Source organism: Verruconis gallopava (genome assembly GCF_000836295.1).
Source record: "Verruconis gallopava strain CBS 43764 unplaced genomic scaffold supercont1.33, whole genome shotgun sequence".
Taxonomy (NCBI): Eukaryota; Fungi; Ascomycota; class Dothideomycetes; order Venturiales; family Sympoventuriaceae; genus Verruconis; species Verruconis gallopava.
Window position 1 is genome coordinate 223,350 of NW_015622169.1, and position 18,047 is coordinate 241,396.

Below are 18,047 nucleotides of genomic sequence, written 5' to 3' on the forward strand. Positions count from 1 at the left end.
TCGGAATTTTTCCCCCTTCCCCGCAAAAGACAGGGCGGCATCACGTTGCCTAATCCATCCATTTCACTCAGTCACATTTGAGAAAGAATCGCCGCACTAGCCAAGTGCGGGTTCCTACTCTGCATCCGTTTTTTTTTTTTTTTTGTTGCTCTGGACGGTCTTGTTCATGGCGTCGTGCGGCGATTGATGACAGCATTGGGTGAAACTGGCGAAACATCACTTGTTTCGTTTGCATTAGTTTCTTACAAACAGGACATGAACGTCGATGAGCTCGTCGAGGTCGTAAGAGATGAGCATAGAGGAATATTACGGATCAGCTCGACAAACTCGGAATTGGATTTTTTTGGAGTCTCTAGTGGCTCTAGGAAGCCGGCATTGAGTGAGGATTTGCCGCCTCTTTCAGCAGAATGTTGCGAACAACTGCTCAACAGAAACCCGAGAAGGTTTGTATCGCCATGTGATAATGACAAAGCTGACTGACTCATGCGGTGATCACAGTAGCTTGACTCGAAATCCACCCCATGCTTCTATGCCTCATCTAGAGATCCATACCCACACTTTGAATCAAATGGTTCAACTTATTGAATCGCTCAACTAGATCATGGTAGCCTAGGCACGTATGCGTTGACACGTCAACTTACCTTCCCTTGAGAGATAGTATTTGCTTGTAAGGCAGCTCTTGCGAGCAAAAGCTGTACTCAAAAATGCACATTAATATACACAGCGCATCTTGGCTATCTGGAGAGTTTTGAATCAAAGCCTCTTGATTGCAACCATCCGTAGATGACGAGACTACCGTAAGCGGAAAGTAATGTCATTGGTCTGTGGAAAGTCAATCTTTATGGTTTACTAAGTCTCCAGCTCGAGCCGATCTGATGTGAGCTGGTGAGTCAAAGTGGACTATCGGCACGTTGCAAGACCCGATTGTCCAGTACTCCACTCCACACCGCCGGTTCTAGCAGCTTGATGCCTGCAGCATCCTCATCCATCCAAAGCTTGCACGTCTTGTCTTCCTTTGCTCGGAACTCGCTTGCCAGCCTCGGTTGCGGAGCGCGTACATCATAGCCCTCATCTAAGGTCGCTCTGATCTCCGCCTTGCGCAGCCCGGGGATGTGCGGGCCCTGCGCAAAGGAGACCCAGCCAGCGCGACCCTCGACGAAGCGGCGGATGCTGCCGGACTTGCCTACGTATTCTTTGTCCCAGTACTTGTCGTCGATAAAGGTACAGTTTGAAGGGAGGCGCACCATTGTTCGTGCCGACACGGTGAACGTGTTGCCCGGCTCAGGCGTCCTAGAGTCAATAAATATGCGAGGTATTGCCGCGGTCTGATTGGAGACCAGTTCACGGACATAAATTGTCCACTTTACGTCAGAATGCTGGCGCACACCGATGGGACGTCGTTTGGAGATCAGAATGAATTGCTTGACTTGGGGAAGATGCTGATTTTGGATGAGTGTGCTGATGTTACGCGTGAACATGTCGAGGTTGAGAATGCCAGAGGAGGAGGAGTATTTACAACAGAGGCGTGCGCTGAAGCCGTGTATGCGAATTATAACACTCTGTAACGATGAGTACGTCGGTGCGTCGGCGATGTTTCGGACCAGTAGCTGATTGCAATATGTCCGCAAGTGGAGATTCAAATGTTCAAGTTGAGGTGCGATCTTGTTGATCGCGGGGCACAAAACGCACGATGACAGTGGGTCGTATCGCGATAGCTCGGAAAGATCAATTGAAAGATCCCGAACACTATCAGGTAGACAGTAGACTAGATCTGCAAGCAAGTTGATGCTAGGGCCTCGCGCCCGGGTGCTGCTGGCTGAAAGTATAGCAGCGCCTGGTGGAATACCGAGTCCTTGAGGGTCCCACGTGTTGAGTCGATGGCCATTGTACGACACAATAGAGAACGTCCGCATCTTAGAAAAGCCGCGCAACACCCGCTTCAGAGCATCGATTCCTTTTTTGGCAATAACGTCCACTCCCGACGATTCAGTGACAGAGAAGACACGAGATCTCGCAGCACCGTAACCGTAGTCCCGACCGTCGCCAGGAATGACTATGCGAAAGCAGCGGGTGAATGGGAAATGCCACGAGGAGTCGTCATTGCGCACCATGTAACGCTTTACAGCCTTCTCGAACCGCACCGCGTCCTTCAGTCTTAGGCTGACATTTCGGTACAGAATGTCGAATCCTATCTCGAAAAACTGGCTGTTGCATTGCATGCACGTAAGAAGGCTGTCTCGCGAGTTGCGGTGGACTTGTTGGAGTATGGTCGACAGAAGTTCGGCGGGAAGCCGAGAAGCCATGAAAAGGTCTGGCAGGCTTGCCGCACGAAACACTTGACATGTATCGACAAGGAAGAAATTACCATGAGCTTCACACGTGATTGCCGTGTCACAGATGAGGTTTGGGAGCCTTGATGATTTGAAATCAGATTGCGCTGACGGCGGGAGTAGCGATAACGTGATTCGGCCAGATCAAGCAGATGGTCGCTTCGATCCAAATATAAGCATGCTCGTATGACTGCCAGAGATCACTATGATCGTCGACGAATCCCAGTCGAAGCAGTGACTCCGCCTAGATGCATAGATTAGGCTTCCAAGACTTACGCTCGCTATAGCACGGAGTCACGGGAAGTCTCGCGAGATAGACCCGACCCAGCCAATGATTGCGGTCGAAGTGACAGATGTATCGCAATCTCCTGGCTGGGAGATTCCTCTGACAAGGCTAGCGGATTTGAAAGGCTAGAGGCGAACTCAGATGTGGTCAAACGGCGGCCTCGACCTTAACTGGATGTGCTGTACAATGGACAAGGGAAATGCTCCGACATCGGGTCGCCGGAGCAAGCCCAATCAACCTCTCTCTCTTCGAGAATCTCATCATATTATGTTTTATCTTTCCTGTAAACCAGCGAGCATCCTTACGACGTAGACTAATCGCGAGTGTTATGACTCGATGTCGTTCTCGACCCTATCACGGGTGGGAGGACATCGAGCTTGGCATGGGTCCAGCACTAGCGAAGCGCGTAAAAGCATAGCCGCATTCACGATCTACTACAGCTTCAATGGCGATGATTTTTGCTCTCTACGCTAATCTATGACCTTCGAAATTGCTGCGGGGCTGAGAAAATCGCACTCTCTCCGTTCAAAATAAAGGTTTCATGGGCTGCAGAGCATCACTGCACCAATTTAAGAAGGGGATCTGCTCCAGTTTTTCAAGTGAAGACGCTTATCATCCGAGTCTCATTCGTATATCTGGAAGATGAAGTCTCAGAGCAGCTGCGCAGACGACTCCTGTCCACTCGAACGCTAGCATGTCGAGGTGGGGGTGTTTATGACGACACCCTCGATCACGAAAGGACTGAATTCCAGAAGCAAGAGGAGTACCATTCCAACGTTGATAAGATGAAAAGGATTAAGGAGAAAAATAAGAAAGGCTTCGATCCAACCTCGAGTTTCGCACGGGGAAGATCGTCCTCTATCGGTTTTCGCTTGGCACCATGATTGACAGGATTTCCAAAACCTCGCAGTCATATTTATGAATCACGTCTAATTCTCAAGAGTGACCGTCGCCTGTAAAAACGCTCAGCACGCGTGGCCAGCTGTTCTTAGCGACTTAGCTTAGGGGAGGTTTTACACCCAGCTTATCAATACATGGTGGTACATTTTGTCAAAGTACAAATGCTTTTCATCTTCGTTTTGACTGCCTCTTCCTTCCTTCGCCTTCATGCACCCTCATTGCGGCAGAGGCTTGTCCATGAAGTGGCTCTTCATTAGCACAACAGGTTCCTCGCTCTTGAGGTTACCGAACCTAGCCAGATCTATCATGTCGACCTCGGCAGAAACTCTGCGCACTTCTCTACGCAGCCAGGCGGTGACCATGGCAAGCCTGACAGGGTCGACGTCTTCGCGGCCGCCGAACAAGTTCCGCCAGATGGCGCTGGCGAGCATGGCGTCGCCTTTGACGAGACCTTCGTCGTATGAGACGAGAGCACCGCGCCACTGTAGGAACAAGTCCTTTAGATACTTTGAACGAATGCCGCGCATGGTGATCCCGTGCAGAGTGTCCATGCGTGTCTCGGCGGCGAGGAAGAAGTGGTCCGTCAAGTTCTGCGACCACGTCTTGGCCACTGGCGCCGGCAGGCAGCGAAGCCGGGTCGTCAGCACGTACATGTGCAGCATCACAAGCTGGGCCCAGTTGTTGAAGGTGGGGACCAGGCCAAGCTCTGTGTCCTGTCAGTGCACCGTTATCGTGGAAGAAAATGGCTGAAAGGACAGCTAGAGGAAACCCGAGACAGGATGAAAGAAGAGAGAAACGGTGGCCAACTTGTGCTAGATTCGTTGATGTCATGACGTGGCTCACCTCTGTACCACTCCCCGTCACCAGTCGCTATGCCCATCTCCTCCCCGCCCTCCAGCTTGGGTGTCTCCTCCTTGGTCTTCACCTGCGGGACGTCATAGCCGACGATATCGTTGATAGCATTGAAGAAGTGCTCCGTTGCGCCGTACGCATGGTACGTCTCCGCTGTTTCGGGGGCGGCCTGCATGATACGTGCGGCGATGCTCTCCGTGGCAGACTTTTTCCTCAATCGCCGCTGCATGGAGGCGATGTCTCCCTGCGACGATTGAGTAGAGTGCGAATTCGCTGCGTCGTTCGACGGCGTTGCTCCTTGTGCCTGAAGCCTAAACGCCGTCGAGGCGAAGGTGCGGTGCGAAACAGTGGCAGAGTGCCAGGTCGCCAGCGTTGTCGGATCGGTCAATTGGGTTCGCTTGGTGCGCAGGGTGCGCAGACAGCTTCTGCACACGTAGTGCGATGCCATCGTGCTCTCACGCGGCAAGATAGCCCAAGAACATGTGCCCGCGACGGTGTGAGATGGAAAAGCGAGCCCAACACGAAACGACCGGGCGATCCATGACGCGAATAGAAAAGTTGAGTCCCTGCCCGTTCTGGGAACGGAAAGAGCCTGCGGCCTCAGGCAGCTCCGACCTCCGACACCCAAGAAAGGAAATATCCTCCACACCTGTCGAACGAGACGAAAGTGTTTGCCAGTCTCATCCTTTGCGCCATCAAAGAACGAAAAGCGAAATCGGGCCTCTTGCTCTGCAGGCTGCCGCCCTCCGAAGATGATCCAGTTAAAGGTACGATGCGTCAATGGCGCTTTCCAGTGGTGATCCGAGACCATGCTGACTGCGGCGGGCGAGTAAAAGACGCTGCTCAATTGCATAGACAACTCCGGTGCCTCCATCGTCGAGTGCATAAAATGCATGAAGATGAAGCGACACGCCAAGATTGGTACGGCTCATCCCTCTCTCCTCCCGCCAAAAGCCCTCTCCTGCTCAAGATCGCACACATAACGAATGTCCACACATGATCGAAACGAAGCCCATGCGCTCTCCCTTCATTGACCGTCGTTCGCGAAGCTGCCGAGTGCACAAAATCACTCTTCACATCTTCGTCCCTAATAGGACACCGCTTTCAATAAAGCAAGCTAACCCGGCTCCCGCAGGCGACCGCATCATCGTGGTCGTGCAGAAGCAGCGCAACTTTGGCGGTGACTTGAACGGCTCGTCCGTCTCGTCGGCGAACAAGGTGCGCCGCGGTGACATCCGCCACGCCGTCGTCGTCCGTACCAAGAAGAAGTACCAGCGCCCGGACGGCTCCGTCGTCCGCTTCGACGACAACGCTTGCGTGCTCATCAACAAGAACGGGGAGCCCATCGGGAGCAGGCTCAACGGCGTCGTCGGCAAGGAGTTGCGGGCCATGAAGTGGAGCAAGATATTGAGCTTGGCGCCTGTACACGTATAGGGCGTACAGGGCGAACCAGCCCTGCGGGGAAGAAAGTAAATCGGTCGTCGATTTTCCTGGTTCTTGATTGTATTGCATAGCATTCGGCGTTTGTTTTAAATCCTTCCTTCCCCGTGGAGTGGATATGATGGGTTGAACTACAGTGGAAAAAAGAAAAACCAATCCAAATGTGGCAATGCAAGATGTTCGTTGTACCATGTTGTATGTAAGTATCTATAGAAGCGGCCTCTCGTCTTCGATGCGTGGTATGTATCCATCGATGAAAGACGTGCATGTACAATCGAGAAAGAAAACAACATCCTAGAAACTGAAAGCTTCACCACTCCTGGCATACATGCCCCTGTTTCCCAAGCGCCAAAATGAATGCAAGTAGATGTCACATCTCTCATCAGTTAAGTGCGCAGCCGCGAGAGGCGAAAAATATGGTGCGGAAGATATCTCCATGTGGGGATTATTCTGTTCATTGCCAGACGTGGCCGCAGTGCGTACAAACGAAATAGAGTTTCTAAATGGTGCACATGAGCTCGTGTTCGATCAGAGCAGATAAAGGAAGGGAGATTAGAAAGTAGACGTGGCGTACCATGCCTGTCTCAGCAGTTCGCTGCTGGGACTGGAAGAAAACTGCCTCGTTCTCGCGGCAGGCCGGGCATGTCTTGTTGATACGCGGCAACTAGGGTCGCACCAACGTCAGTCTCCGTTGTTCTTTACATAGAAAAACCCCATTGCAATGGAGCGAACGTTTCTGAGACCGTAGGCGGCAGAAAGAAGCAATGGTGCGCAAATTCCGCGCTCATGACGCTGGGGTGGCGGTAGTGCTGGTAGGAATAGTTGTTGAAACGGACTGAGCAGGTTGGACGGAACGATTTGATGGCAGTGCAGGTGCTACGTTCATGAAGCGACGGAGTCCTGCCGGTTGCCGCCGTCCCCGCCAGGCTGGTCCGACCGCAGGCGAAGTTGCTGCAGCTGGGTGTGTGAGCTCTCCATCATCTCGCTGGTCATGCTGGCCGGGGTCATCATGCCACTGAGCTGGTCAGCCTGTTCTTCGTCCGCTTCCAAGAAGCAGCCGCGGTCAGACGGTTGGCCGCAAAATTCGCAGAATATTTCCTGGCCGCACATCGTACAAAAATCCGGGACAGCGGTGGCAGCGGCGGTAACGGCGTAGGGGTCGGCAGAGAAATGGACGGAAGCAGCAGGCGAGTCGGCGGGAAAGGAGAAGGAGGAAGGTGGTTGGGAATAGAAATCGGCATTGGGATCGTCAGAGAAGTCATCACAGTCACCCACCGTTGGATCCTCGCCAATGTCCTGTGTGATGCCGGCCGTCTCGCCAACGGTGTTGGCGATCTCGTTGCGGAAGATACACGTCGTCTCTGCGGGCTCGCTGTAGTAGCATGTGCGGCAGGCAAACTCGAGCCTCTGGTTCGCTTTGTCTTCCTTCGGATACAGCAGGTTGGCACTACACACGCACGCATCAGTTAGCACGGAGGATTTGCGGCCAGAAAAAATCTCCAAGATCGGACGGGGAAACTGCGAAAGTTGGGCGTGGCACTTCCGCCGCAGCGACCTCCGCGATAGCGAAGGACCTGGGCATTACGTTGTATATCAGGTCACAGTCTCCGCAGCTTCGTCGTCCAGCACACACGAAGAAAGAGAGAGCACAGAGAGCGGGAAAAAACATACCACTCGCGACAAAACCGGAAAGTGACTTTCTTGGGCTGCTCGCCCTGTGTGGCGGCAGGTGAATCGGCCATGGTTGAATTTTGTTTTCGCTGCGGGAGAGCCGAGGCTGGATGTCCGTCCCTACGGTCGAGTTGATATCAAGGCGCGGGTTGCTTTCTGCGGCGTTGGGGTTCTGTAGTTCGACTGGAGTTCTGCGGCTGGGCGGTGGTGTTGGTGGTGAGTGCACGTTGTTCGTCGATGGTGGTGTTTGTGCCTGCGGTGATCAGAGGCAGGGTCTTTCTGTGTGCAGAGGTTTAGGCCGGTATGATTGGGCCGTTGCCGCAGCCGTCCGGGTCTCTCTGGCGCTGTGCCTTCACGGCCACGGGCGACAGGACTCTTTTGAAATGCCGGCTTTGCTGTGACTCAGACGAGCGGGTGCACGATAGCAGACACCGACCGGCCAGCCACGAGCGGATGACTGCATTGAGGCGTGAAACAGGACGGCGACGGCGCGTTGAATCATCGTCTCCTGGGGCGAGGCTGACCACCTGCGGAGGGCAGAGGGGATGATCAGCGGACCGCGCGCAGGAGAAGCAGCGACCAACCAGCCCGCGCACAGCAGCCAGTGACGCCTGGCGGGGCCTTGAGCCGCTGCACACGCCCCCCGGTCCACTCACGGGCGGCTTCCGCTCAGCACAAACCGCAGGATCCTCCCCCCGCCCGTTGCCCGGACACAAAACTCTTTTCCAAGGCAATCAAGCCGCTGGTGTCCGCGATTTCACGAAACGAAAAGCGGCCTCTGTGCACTGCTGCCCGCCGCTGGTATAATTGCGCTTCCGACACGTCCTTTCTCCATCATCTTCCCGTCCCTTTTCGACGCCAGTCTGCAAGCAACAGCTCGACCCCCCCTTCCCCCCACCCCCCACCCAACCCTTCACGCAGCCACGACCACACATTCTCGCTCGACACTTAGTCCTTTGCTGGAGCAAACATGGTAGGCAATCCTCGTCTGCTAGGCGCTACACGGGAAGGCAAGTGTAATTAACCATGTTATTTCAGGGCTGGACGGCGGACAGCGGATTGCCCGAGCCCTGGGAGGTGCGCATGTCCAACTCCAAAAACCTCCCGTACTACTTCAACCCGGACACGAAAGAGTCGCGATGGGAGCCACCCGAGGGTGCAGAGGCGGAACGGCTCAAGCATTACATGGCGACCTACCACTCACACGCAATCAAGATGATGGGCAACAGCTCCGAGGAGAAGATCCGGGCCGCGCACCTACTGGTCAAGCACCGCGACAGCCGGCGACCAAGCAGCTGGCGCGAGAGCCGCATCACGAGGAGCAAGGAAGAAGCGCGACAGATTCTCCTGGGCCACGAGCAGAAGATCCGCAGTGGTGAGACGTCACTGGGTGAGCTGGCGATGACGGAGAGTGATTGCAGCAGCGCTAGAAAGAGCGGCGACCTGTACGTGGTGGTCCCCTCCCCTTTCAAACCCTTACTTTCCCTTTACCCCCACAAGCGTGTTCATAACAGCGTCACGATGTCATCATTTTCTTGACATCCATATGTTTTCACTTGCGATTTTTTTTTTCGGAAAGTAGAATGATCAGCTGACCAATTCAACAACACACAGTGGATTCTTTGGTCGGGGCGACATGCAGAAGGAATTTGAAGACGCGGCATTTGCACTCAAGCCGGGCGAGGTTAGTCACATTGTTGAAACGGCGTCAGGTTTGCATCTGATCGAGAGGTACGTACAGCGTTGCATACCCGCAATCTTTCCATCCACACAGGGCAGTTTTGTGCGCAAGAAGCAATGGCACTGGGTCATCAAGGGCGCGAGCGACAGCAGACTCATGTAGTTCCTCGCATTTCTGCTCTTTCACTTTCTCTCTCACGCACCCATACGCGCACACACACACACACACACTCTCTCTCTCTCTCTCTCTCTCTCTCTCTCTCTCTCTCTCTGTGTGTGTGTGTGTGTGTGTGTATGTGTGTGTCTTTCTTTTCTTCTTTCTCTCGGTTGCAGACGTGTCATCTAAGCATGTTCATTGCGTGGGCTAACTTTGATTGGCGAACCAGACTTGAGTAGCAACGGACGCTGTGGGTGTTGACACTGTTGCTGGAACACGAGACTGTGGGACATACCCGCAAGTGAGTGGATGAGCAAGTGTGCAGGAGCAAGAGTACGTGAGTTGCAGTGCTGTATGATGAGTGTATTCGCGCAAGAAAAGGCAAAAAAGGCAAAGGCCCGCCAAAGGTCGACGTTCCTGGTTCAGTCAAGTCAGGCTTTCTCGAGTTAGCCTTGTCCTGCCTTTTTTGTTACCCCACAGTGTCTGTGCTGAACCAACCAACCGCGTCATAGCCCAACGTTCGTCGTCCACGTCCACCTCAGCAGTCACTCGCTGCACCTTCACCACGCCATTGCCGCAAAAAAGTTTCTTTTCGCCTTTGTGCAGTAGAGCAAAAAACCGGTTTTAGTTCTGGCAGCACTCCTCGGCTCGGTCGGACTGTCATCGATGCCATGAGAGAGCATGGCGTAGAAAACTCCATTAGATTCTTCTGTCTTGGCACCCTCACTTAATTCAACAAAAACCAGCCCTCCCATCACCTGCGTCCACATGCGAAGGGAGAAGGGAGAGAAAGGAAAAAGGAGAGGAAATCCAAAATCCCATGTCGTCGTTTGTACCTTGAACGGCTCGTTTTCAGACGCCCGTGGAAAGGCGAACGGCGAAGCTACTTCACTGCCTTTGGCAACCACATGCGGTTGTCTTTGCATTGAAAAAATGGCGTAGTTCGAAGCACGCACAACCGCTTTGCATGCTACGTGTGCATCGTTGATCAAACCATTTCTGTTGATATCATTGTAGCGTCGACGTTGCTCGCTCCAGCCCTCTTAGGTTCCAGACAAAAGCGAGCAAGCGCACAAGGATAAGCATCGGGTAAGCCTTCCCTCCTTCTCACACCACCGTCAGCTGGTTTGGTACATGTGGAGTGCCCTTGATGCTTGGGGAAGACACGAGTCCGCGGTCGATTTGTACGTATACGTGCGTGCGTAGTGTGTATATATACCTATACGTGAATGCGGGAATCCTGCTGTACTCGTAACACGTCGCCTTCAAAGGACTGCAACAATCCTGTGCCAAACTTGGCCATCTGCAGTCCGTGACCAAGGTAAATGAATCGCTTTGTCTGCTCTGCTGGGCAGCGTTGCTTCGTTGCTACTGACGCTTGCAGCGGAAACACAGTCCCCGCATCGGAATTTATGTGACCATCTGACGTCCACACTCGGACTCGTCGCTGCCCAGGTAGAAGCATCTGGAACGCTGTCGGCCCTGCCTCTGTCCATTTCAGGCACCGCCACGACAGGAAAAGCACTTTGGGTCCGTCCCAGCTCTAAACACGCAATTCGCCCGCCGCCAATCCCCTGACACCACCCGCTCAACATCATCACCAGTCTCTCCGCACGACCTTCTTTATACCCTCCCGCCGTCTTACGCCCGCTCCACCTGATCTGACCTCCCAATTTACTTTCTCTCTTTTTATTCCATCTTACCACCCTTTCCGATCTTGCAATTGTCGCGTTCCTTTGGCTCTTCGGTGCCCCGTCTCTCCATCATCAGCCATCTCTCTAAGCACACCATCACGTCATCTCCGGTACCTGTTTGGTCCAAATTCACATGTACACGGAGTGCACGTAACATTGTCGTGGGGTTTCCATCACTGCGACTCGCGAGAGCCACAGAAAGGGAGAGAAGGAAAGAGCGAAATAACAAGGCCGCCTCTCTGTCGGACGATCGTATATAGCCGCTGACTGAACCGGACTTCGCAAAGACAGAAACAGGCAACCACCTTCCACGGACCTAGTCATGACAAACGCAGTTCCTGTCCGTGGTGCTGTCAGACGCACCTCTTCTGGCTTCTATCCGTCGTCTCCGACGAAGTTGAGCCGTCTGCCATCGACATGCGAATCCCCAAGGACCCCGTGTCCTTCCGACAGTGATGCCTTCGCCTTCAAGCCGGAGTTCCTCAAGCATTGGGTCATGGATGATGCGCTGTGGAGACAGCTTCCGCCCACCTTGCAGAAGGCCATTTCTGCAGTCCAGCATGCCGGAGCTGCTGTCCACACAAGCTTCGAGCGTGTCAGCCAGCTACGAGAGAAGCTGCCGGAGGAGCCAGCTACGGCGACGCTGCAAAATGCCACTGCCTCCGATGCCATCGCAGCCAAGCTTCACGAGCATCAGGTACGCGGCTTCAATCGCGCTCGTTCACACACGCGCGACGCAGAGGAGTACAATTGCTCGCCCATCCCAAAGGATGTCCGCAATGTCAGCCCCTTCCGCTCTTCGTTGACTGTCGATTCTTTGGGCAGCAGTTCTGAAAGCACTGGCTACGCATCCCCGACGGCCCAGATGTCGCCGACCTCGTTCACGTCGCCAACCTCTCCCCAGAGCTGCGTCTCGTCTGCCCCGACGCCGTTCGAGCTGGGCGACGCTGGCGCCCGCCTCCCAACCATCAGTCGCCGTGAAAGCGAGATTGGCATCGCCAAACACTCTCTGGCGCGCCGCGACAGCGACCTGCCGAGTGGTCCCTCGAGAACTCCATCCAGTCGCCGCAGCAGCCACTCGGTGAAGCATGACGTGCCCCGCGATCCGGCCAGCACCCAGTACTATGCCGAGCTTGAGCACCTGCGCAAGTCGTGCCTCGTGCGACTGCGCCACTCCGCCCGTCCTGTTGACATCGAGTGGGGCCTCGCCAAACGCGAGCCACCGTTCCGCCCTTCCACTGCCGATCCAAACGCCCTCGCCGCGGCCACACTGCTCAGAGAACGATTCGAGCACTGGTGGCTCGAAAAGAAGCGCCTCATTGCTGAGTTGGACGAGGCCGGCAAGGACTTGTGCATCGGCATTCACTTCTCCCTCGGCTGGTCCGACACCCCTGGTTTGGACCACGAGCATATCGAGCTGGCTGTATGATTGCTAGTGAGGTATGCATGTTTTAATCACTTAGGCCTACCAGGATGGCTTTTTCTCTTCGGAACCTCGCTATCGAATGCTGCTGCTTTTTTTGCTGCTTCCATCGCTTCTTCTTGCGAAGCCATGTTTGCGGCTGGCTGTCGTCAACGTCACGGCCCCTTCCTGTGATCGGATTCACGGATAAACACGTACAGAGCCGGAGTCCACCAGACGTTCACGACGGCGCAGCTTTATTGCGGTTGGCGATGGGAATTCTTATTGCTTGAAAATCACGAGAACTTGCTGGCATCACATTTTTTATCACGTCATTCGTTCCTTCTCAAACTAGAAGTCTCAAAATGGATCGCTCCATGTTTCATCACACGAACCACCACAACTGTCATGAATATATGTATGTATGTATTTGTGGAGAGCTGCAGATTTCCTCGACACTTTCCTAACGATTTCTTTTTTTTTCTTCTTCCGGGCTCTCTAAAAAGTGAAATGGTGGTTCCAAAAAGTAATGATAATATGTATGTAACTTTCCTCCAAGGATGACAAAAAAGAAATAAATAAATACATTCGATGTATAACATGACTTCTCCCTACGCTGGAGCGAATGAGAGATTTTGCGTCAACGATAGTTCTTCATAGCAAATAAAGAGAGAGAGAAAAGATGGTTAAGAGAGAGGTTTTTTTACAACATCAGATCAATCTCACTGTGAAGTCTATGACGCCAGCTACAGCTCTCTCTCTCTCTTTCTCTCTCTTTCTTTATTTCATACCTTCTCCTTCTCTTCCTCAGTTTCGTTCTCTTTCTTTCTCTCTTCTCTCATTTTCCTTCAGCTTACATTCCATATCTAGTCGTATAACGCGCCGCGACGACGGAAAAAAAGTAAGAAAGGAAAAGGCTTCCACGTCGTGAGAGAAAGCAAAGGAATAATTTATAGAAAAAAAAAACGTGGTTCGTTCTGGTTCGTTCCGCCGTCCACACTCATGCCCCCTTAAGCGCTAGTCGTGAAGTCGTGCTCGATCGTCGGCGTGACGCTGGCCATGAACTTCAGGAAGACGACGAGGTACTGGTCGACGCGCAAGGCGACGTCGTCCTGCTCCTGATCCAGGACCTCCCACTCGTCGCCGTCCTTCGCCTGCGAGCCGGCGGGTGGGGTTGCGCCGTCGGCAACCTTGAGCTTGCCCAGAGCGTCCTCGAGGCCCTCCATACCCTCCATCTTGTCGGTAGCGCTCGCTCTTCCCTCACGGATGCGCTGCATGCGCAGCTTGAGCGCGGCGTCGGCGCGATCGAGTAGCACCTTCATGACGCTGGCGTGCTTGCAGGGGTGCACACTCGCCATCTTCAGGCCCGAGTCGACGAAGGGGAACGTCTCGAGCGTGACGGTCTTGTCCTTGTAGTCGCCCACGATGTCCTCCATCATGGCGGCCGGTGGCAGAGGCTCCGAAGTCGCCTGGTACCCGGATAAATACAGACGCGGTGTGCGGTAGTACGGTGTGTAGGTGATGTACAGGTTGTATGTGCGCTTCGAGCGGGCGTCGTCGGCGGCGGCATCATGGTCACGGATGATGGCCTCCGCGTCATCCTCCTCGTCCTCCATGTCGGGGATCTCGTCCTCCTCGTCCACGACCTCACCCAGCTTGCCGCTTTCGTCCAGCGTCCTGACCTCACCCGGCCGCACTTCGCGACTTGAAGCCACGCCCGCAGTCCGCAGCCAGCCGTCGTCATCGTCCGCCCCCCCTGCATCTTCACCGCCCAGCATGTCCTTCACCAACTGGTCCTCTGTCCCGGCGTTCTCCGCAAAATGCTCCGCCAACCGCCGGTGGCATGGCACCCCACGCGTCACCAGGAACTGCTTGCCTGCCGGCAGGTACGACACCCTCTTGGACGGATCGGACGCGTCGCTCCACGACCACGTCGGGAACTTGTAAACAAGAAAGTCGCCGCACTGTACGAATTCCTCGGGTGTGATCTGGCCCGTCTCTCGGAAGGTCGACGTGTGCGTTACGGGAGCCCTGCATGGCAGTCAGAGAGAGCGAGATCGATGCCGTTTTTCAAACCAAAGCACTTCCGCGGCCGGCATCTGGTGGAAGAGAGGACAAACAGGGACGAAATGGCGTGAAGCGAACTGCAGGAACTCTGTGCGTGCCATCATGTTAGCCTTTGTTTGGAAGATAGAGGCCCAAGCAGCAAAGACGTACTACCACGTATCGCGCAGCCTGTCGACGGTACCACGAATGATGTTCATCGTTGCCACGCTTTGGCTTCCGCTGCAAGGCTATCGGTAGAGTCTGTTCGAGGGGCTGTTTCCAGTCGTTGCAATGAATAGTAAAGTGGATGTTCGTGTGCTCGGGTGCGATACAATCACTTAATGGCCTGTATAAGCGGAGAGTACGTTCAGCGATGCAACGCGGAGGCTTGCAGGCTTCTGGCAGCCTGGACAAGTCTGGTCGATGATCAGTGTCTGGGTACGTTTGACTTGCCTGGAGGGGTCACGCCTCAGTACTTGGAGGGGCACACTGCAACCACTCGCGGCAAAAGTGGCTTGAGCTGGAATGCACGTGGCGCGGCAGGCCAAGACATCTGTCAGGGCACTGAGGGAGTCAGGCGCGGGGTCTCGCCGCTGCTGCGGGTCCCCGCCATAGTCCCTGGGGGCCCGCTAACAGCGCGGAAAGCTGAGCGCCTAAACTTAGCGGCCTCGGGAGTGTCTATCTCCCTTTCGTCCATTCATACATATCCTTTCCCTGTTCTTCCTCTCCTGGCGGATCATTGCCTTGCTCGTCCAAATCCTGCACCGTCTTGGTTGGAGCAACATTGCCAGATCGCTGCGTTGACCTTCGACACTCCAGGAACCCCCTTGTTAGATCATCATCGAGGGAACAGGCTCAGCCTTGTTAATAGATCGACCTCAATTCTTTTGTCGAGTCTACGCAACAGTCCTATCTGTACCCCTTGTGCAGAATCCCTCGATTCGGTGTGGAGAACGCCCCATGATGGCGAGTTGAGTCCGTCTCACGGGCCAAGCAGACGCACCCATTTGTTTCGTTCCATAGCATATCTGCAATAAACATTCCTTTCTTGTACATACCATGAAATGATACCGCACAGCTCACGTCTCCGTCCAAGCCTGATGGCTTGAGGTTGGCCGTGTGATTGGTCATAGAGCCGAGCGCCCCCAAAAGACTTCTTGACCAGATCTTTAGCTTTTTCAGCTTCAGCTTCACAATCGAACCCCCCAATTAAGCCTTTAAATCGCGTATATTCTTCTTCTAGTATAAGAGAAAGGTGATGACTTAGGGCCCGTACCGTAGATCTTGCTGCCGACGTCCGCTCGATGCTTTCCTCACTCTTTCGCCGACGGAAGGGAGAGATGGACTTCCAGTACGAGCCTTTGGCGGCCGAAAACCACATACGTCTCATTACCTTGCTTCCTGGGAAATGGGACTCGAAGATCAAGTGCAAGCTGCGCGTGGCCAAACTCGAGGAGCCTCCCGCGTATAAAGCGCTCTCCTACGTGTGGGGGGATGTCACCAGATCGGAGAAGATCCTTCTAAATGGCAAAGTTTGCCACATAACTCGCAATCTCGACATAGCTTTGCGCTATATCCGGGATGAGAAAATAGCACATGTCCTGTGGGTCGATGCCCTCTGCATTAATCAGTCAGACAATAGCGAGCGGAACAAGCAGGTCCGTATCATGGGCCAGATCTACAAACGTGCTCAGGTCGTCCTCGCCTGGCTCGGCGCAGAGGGCGATGAGAGTGACTCTGCCATGGAACTGGCTCTGGAACTGGGCCAGTTGGCCATGAGTCTACCGCCCACGATACTCCCATTGACGCCGCAAAAACTTGCCGACGCTGGCTTTGATGCCGGCAGCAAAAACTGGGCTGCTTTTTGGCGCCTCATGGAACGTCCATACTGGAGGAGAATATGGATCATACAGGAGCAGCACTTTGCCAGTGAATTCAACGAGTCGCGGGAACAGCAGGTTATGAATGACAGATGCTTGATTGGCGTAGGTCGCAAGTGGCTGCCGCGCATGATTCTCTATCATGGCTGGATGTTGTTGATGTTCGTCGCCCAAAACAAACACGCATTTTTATCTGACACGGAAGCTATTCAGCGCGGGGCCCCGCAGAGACACGAGCCGTTTCAAAGTTTCTATCTAAACACACCATCTCCTATAACGGCTTTCTTCATCACCTTGTCGATTGCAAATCCGACGTACAGTGGCCCAGAGTGTAAAGAGCGGCTCTCGGCTTTGATTCGCGTCTCAACAGGATATCTCGCCACTGACCCACGTGACATGATTTTTGCTCTGCATGGTATTATTGGAAAAACCAACAATCAGCTTCGGATAGACTATAACTTCAATTTGGACACCGTCTATCGTGAGACGGTTGAGTTTGCCATGAAAGAATACGGGACACTGTCCATTCTAGAGGGCAATCGGTTGAAGATACCCACAGACTACCCAACCTGGTACCCAATCTCAGGTAATCTATCCGTGACGGGTGGAGCATGGGACAATAGACGTGGACATAGAGCTTCCGGTCGACATCGTGCTCGCAAACCTAAGTTCTCCCTGGATGGGAAAGTGCTATTTCTTCCGGGGATTGTCGTCGGTACGGTCAAGGAAGTAATTGGCCCGTACTGGCACACGAAGAACTTGCCGCTGCAAGAGCAGCAAGTGCTATGGAGAGAATATCAGTCCAAGCTGAGGCTTTATTGGAGCAAGCAGGAGCCAGAAAGGAAGGAGATGATGTGGCGGACCTTCGTCCTGGATCAAGAGAACGACGGCAGCCGCGTCGTCAACGGGCGTGCGCCCGAAAGCTTTGAACTCGCGTTTCGTCTGAGCCTGCTTTCCGAGCCGGGTGAACTGCCTCGAGACTTCATGCCCGGTGTAGACGAAGGCGTGAGGCGGTACGCATTCTCAGGTCGGTTTCTGACCTGCTTCGACCTCGCCAACGTCAACTATTCCTTTTTCGACACGGAAAACGGGTTCATGGGCATCGGGGCCTATCATCTGAAGCCTGGCGACGTCGTCACGATTCTTCAGGGCGGTGCGTTCTGCTTGGTTCTGCGTCCGAAGGGAGAGCATTACCAGCTGCTTGGAGAGGCGTACGTGTACGGCGCCATGGAAGGCGAGTTGGTGAAGGAAGATGATGACGGCAACCCTATCGGGCTCCAGGAGTTTGGTATATGCTGATACGAATACGCGGGGAGATGCCGAATGGAGTATGACAGACTTCCTCTTCCGGGCCCAAATCCTGGTGTTCGTGGATTTTCTTTTGTCGACTCTATGCCTATTTATATCTTTGATGCACACTTATACTTACGATTTGCTGGATGCAGTCACACACAATGCCGTGTCTGGTTTGGGGATGCGGGGTTGGCTGGTATTCACTCATCTGGGGTCTATAGTGTGTCACGAACGGTTGGTTGTATCTGGCGTGATTGTCAGCAAGTTACGGAGTTATAGGTAATAAACGAGCCAGGCCTGGCCAGGAATCAGCAGTTGTTGTCTACATCGAGCCATATCTGCGCACGTGGTGTCTCATAAGTGGATGATTAGATAGCCATGTTACTGATGAGCATGCATTGTTTCGTTATTGCCGC

At 53.9% G+C, this 18,047-nt stretch overlaps 8 protein-coding genes across 8 annotated transcripts; 4 read left to right on the forward strand and 4 right to left on the reverse strand.

Moving 5' to 3' along the window:
- Nucleotides 1-282: 282 nt before the first annotated feature.
- PV09_07862 (uncharacterized protein) lies at nucleotides 283-2,753 on the reverse strand. Its single transcript, XM_016361687.1, has 2 exons — nucleotides 642-2,753; nucleotides 283-594 (listed from the first exon to the last, which is right to left on the reverse strand). The coding sequence occupies exon 1, from the start codon at nucleotides 2,301-2,303 to the stop codon at nucleotides 891-893; it is 1,413 nt and encodes a 470-aa protein (XP_016210547.1). The 5' UTR covers nucleotides 2,304-2,753; the 3' UTR covers nucleotides 283-594; nucleotides 642-890.
- Nucleotides 2,754-3,404: 651 nt separating this feature from the next.
- PV09_07863 (uncharacterized protein) lies at nucleotides 3,405-4,902 on the reverse strand. Its single transcript, XM_016361688.1, has 2 exons — nucleotides 4,360-4,902; nucleotides 3,405-4,222 (listed from the first exon to the last, which is right to left on the reverse strand). The coding sequence occupies exons 1-2, from the start codon at nucleotides 4,814-4,816 to the stop codon at nucleotides 3,732-3,734; spliced, it is 948 nt and encodes a 315-aa protein (XP_016210548.1). The 5' UTR covers nucleotides 4,817-4,902; the 3' UTR covers nucleotides 3,405-3,731.
- A 114-nt stretch (nucleotides 4,903-5,016) lies between these two features.
- Nucleotides 5,017-6,137, forward strand: PV09_07864 (ribosomal protein L14). Its single transcript, XM_016361689.1, has 3 exons — nucleotides 5,017-5,135; nucleotides 5,205-5,289; nucleotides 5,504-6,137. The coding sequence occupies exons 1-3, from the start codon at nucleotides 5,121-5,123 to the stop codon at nucleotides 5,800-5,802; spliced, it is 399 nt and encodes a 132-aa protein (XP_016210549.1). The 5' UTR covers nucleotides 5,017-5,120; the 3' UTR covers nucleotides 5,803-6,137.
- PV09_07865 (uncharacterized protein) lies at nucleotides 5,920-7,737 on the reverse strand. The gene is made up of 3 exons (XM_016361690.1): nucleotides 7,480-7,737; nucleotides 6,383-7,255; nucleotides 5,920-6,307 (listed from the first exon to the last, which is right to left on the reverse strand). The coding sequence occupies exons 1-2, from the start codon at nucleotides 7,548-7,550 to the stop codon at nucleotides 6,691-6,693; spliced, it is 636 nt and encodes a 211-aa protein (XP_016210550.1). The 5' UTR covers nucleotides 7,551-7,737; the 3' UTR covers nucleotides 5,920-6,307; nucleotides 6,383-6,690.
- A 447-nt stretch (nucleotides 7,738-8,184) lies between these two features.
- On the forward strand, nucleotides 8,185-10,468 carry PV09_07866 (peptidyl-prolyl cis-trans isomerase ssp-1). The gene is made up of 4 exons (XM_016361691.1): nucleotides 8,185-8,452; nucleotides 8,518-8,924; nucleotides 9,094-9,210; nucleotides 9,546-10,468. Exons 1-4 carry the CDS (start codon nucleotides 8,450-8,452, stop codon nucleotides 9,553-9,555), a joined length of 537 nt encoding a protein of 178 aa, XP_016210551.1. The 5' UTR covers nucleotides 8,185-8,449; the 3' UTR covers nucleotides 9,556-10,468.
- A 422-nt stretch (nucleotides 10,469-10,890) lies between these two features.
- PV09_07867 (uncharacterized protein) lies at nucleotides 10,891-12,980 on the forward strand. The gene has a single exon (XM_016361692.1). The coding sequence runs from the start codon at nucleotides 11,333-11,335 to the stop codon at nucleotides 12,437-12,439; it is 1,107 nt and encodes a 368-aa protein (XP_016210552.1). The 5' UTR covers nucleotides 10,891-11,332; the 3' UTR covers nucleotides 12,440-12,980.
- On the reverse strand, nucleotides 12,808-14,940 carry PV09_07868 (uncharacterized protein). The gene is made up of 2 exons (XM_016361693.1): nucleotides 14,633-14,940; nucleotides 12,808-14,443 (listed from the first exon to the last, which is right to left on the reverse strand). The coding sequence occupies exons 1-2, from the start codon at nucleotides 14,674-14,676 to the stop codon at nucleotides 13,423-13,425; spliced, it is 1,065 nt and encodes a 354-aa protein (XP_016210553.1). The 5' UTR covers nucleotides 14,677-14,940; the 3' UTR covers nucleotides 12,808-13,422.
- Nucleotides 14,941-15,662: 722 nt separating this feature from the next.
- PV09_07869 (uncharacterized protein) lies at nucleotides 15,663-17,943 on the forward strand. Its single transcript, XM_016361694.1, has one exon. It carries the CDS (start codon nucleotides 15,763-15,765, stop codon nucleotides 17,635-17,637), a length of 1,875 nt encoding a protein of 624 aa, XP_016210554.1. The 5' UTR covers nucleotides 15,663-15,762; the 3' UTR covers nucleotides 17,638-17,943.
- The last annotated feature ends 104 nt before the right edge of the window (nucleotides 17,944-18,047 follow it).